Source organism: Capsicum annuum, unplaced genomic scaffold, assembly GCF_002878395.1.
Source record: "Capsicum annuum cultivar UCD-10X-F1 unplaced genomic scaffold, UCD10Xv1.1 ctg13312, whole genome shotgun sequence".
Lineage (NCBI taxonomy): Eukaryota > Viridiplantae > Streptophyta > Magnoliopsida > Solanales > Solanaceae > Capsicum > Capsicum annuum.
In genome coordinates, this window is record NW_025818573.1 from 1 (window position 1) to 1,118 (window position 1,118).

At 37.7% G+C, this 1,118-nt stretch overlaps 1 protein-coding gene across 1 annotated transcript; it reads right to left on the bottom strand.

Moving 5' to 3' along the window:
- Window positions 1–91: 91 nt before the first annotated feature.
- Window positions 92–518, bottom strand: LOC124890186 (the record flags this gene model as incomplete). The annotated part of the gene is made up of 1 exon (XM_047402007.1): window positions 92–518. A coding segment is annotated over exon 1 (427 nt), but the record flags the coding sequence as incomplete, so codon positions are not given.
- Window positions 519–1,118: the final 600 nt, after the last annotated feature.

Genomic DNA, 1,118 nt, shown 5'->3' on the forward strand with positions numbered 1-1,118 from the left:
ATTTTAATACCTAAAACTTTAAAAGCAGAAAAGCATAGAATCCTGAGATGCCATGAAATTACAGAGAAACTGGGAAGAGGAAGACACGTACCAGAACTATTAGTGAAATCAGCAGTCAAGTCTGAGAAACCAAAATTTTGAGGCATCTCCCCAAGAAATCCAAATGAAGTAGTGTCAGCATCCAGAAGAGGTTCATTAAGAGGTTGTGTGTTAGACTTCACACTACTAAATGACGAAACAAATGCATCACCCATTGCCGAACGTGACTCCAAGTAACTGCCGTGAGGACCAAAGGCAAACGGAGAATTCCCACCATAGACAGGTTCTTTCTTAATAATCCTCCCTTCTATTATTTGTCTCAACCCCATGTTAGAGGGATATCCCAAAAACATATTAGGAGGAGCATCAATTTTTCTACTTTGAGAAGGAATATCAACTGCTGTTTGTATACAAGAGAGAACAGATGAGCTGTTGTTACTGAATACATTGGGTTTATCAGCACGTACATGTTCATGCATCCATTAGGTTTTGCAGCAGTTCCAACATTTTCAGCAGCACCACAAGTTGAATTTTGATGCACTACAATAAGGAAAAAAAACTTAAACATTAACTTGAGACAACAACACAAGCTTATCAAATGCAGGTTCTAGCAAGAACAAAGATAACAAACAAATAAAAGGCAATGAAGATAAGGATAAGTCTAGACGAGCTTAGGGACAGGCTTCAAACTGAACATAGTGCTTGTTATTCTTGTTGCAGAGAAGATCAGACAACTTATTATTTTCACGTTAAGAGTTTCTTGTAGAGGGTGCTGAATCCATTTTGCAACTTTGGAGGCCTTGTAAAGCACAGAGAGGCTCATTTTGGTAAAATCATTAGCAGTATTCATAAGTATATCTGTTTTTGCATGAATCATCAAAGTAACTCTCAAAAGTTCATCATTCCTCCACTGTTGCATGTCATTCTTAATAAACTTTGTTGTCGAATCAAACAAATGTGTTTTTCTTACACAAATAGCCTAGTGCTTTTTGAGGAAAATTGGTGAAGTTCAGTGGGTTTTCTATTTTCACACACAAATTGCCCCGTTTGTATTCTCGGAGTCTTGGTCCACGCTCTAG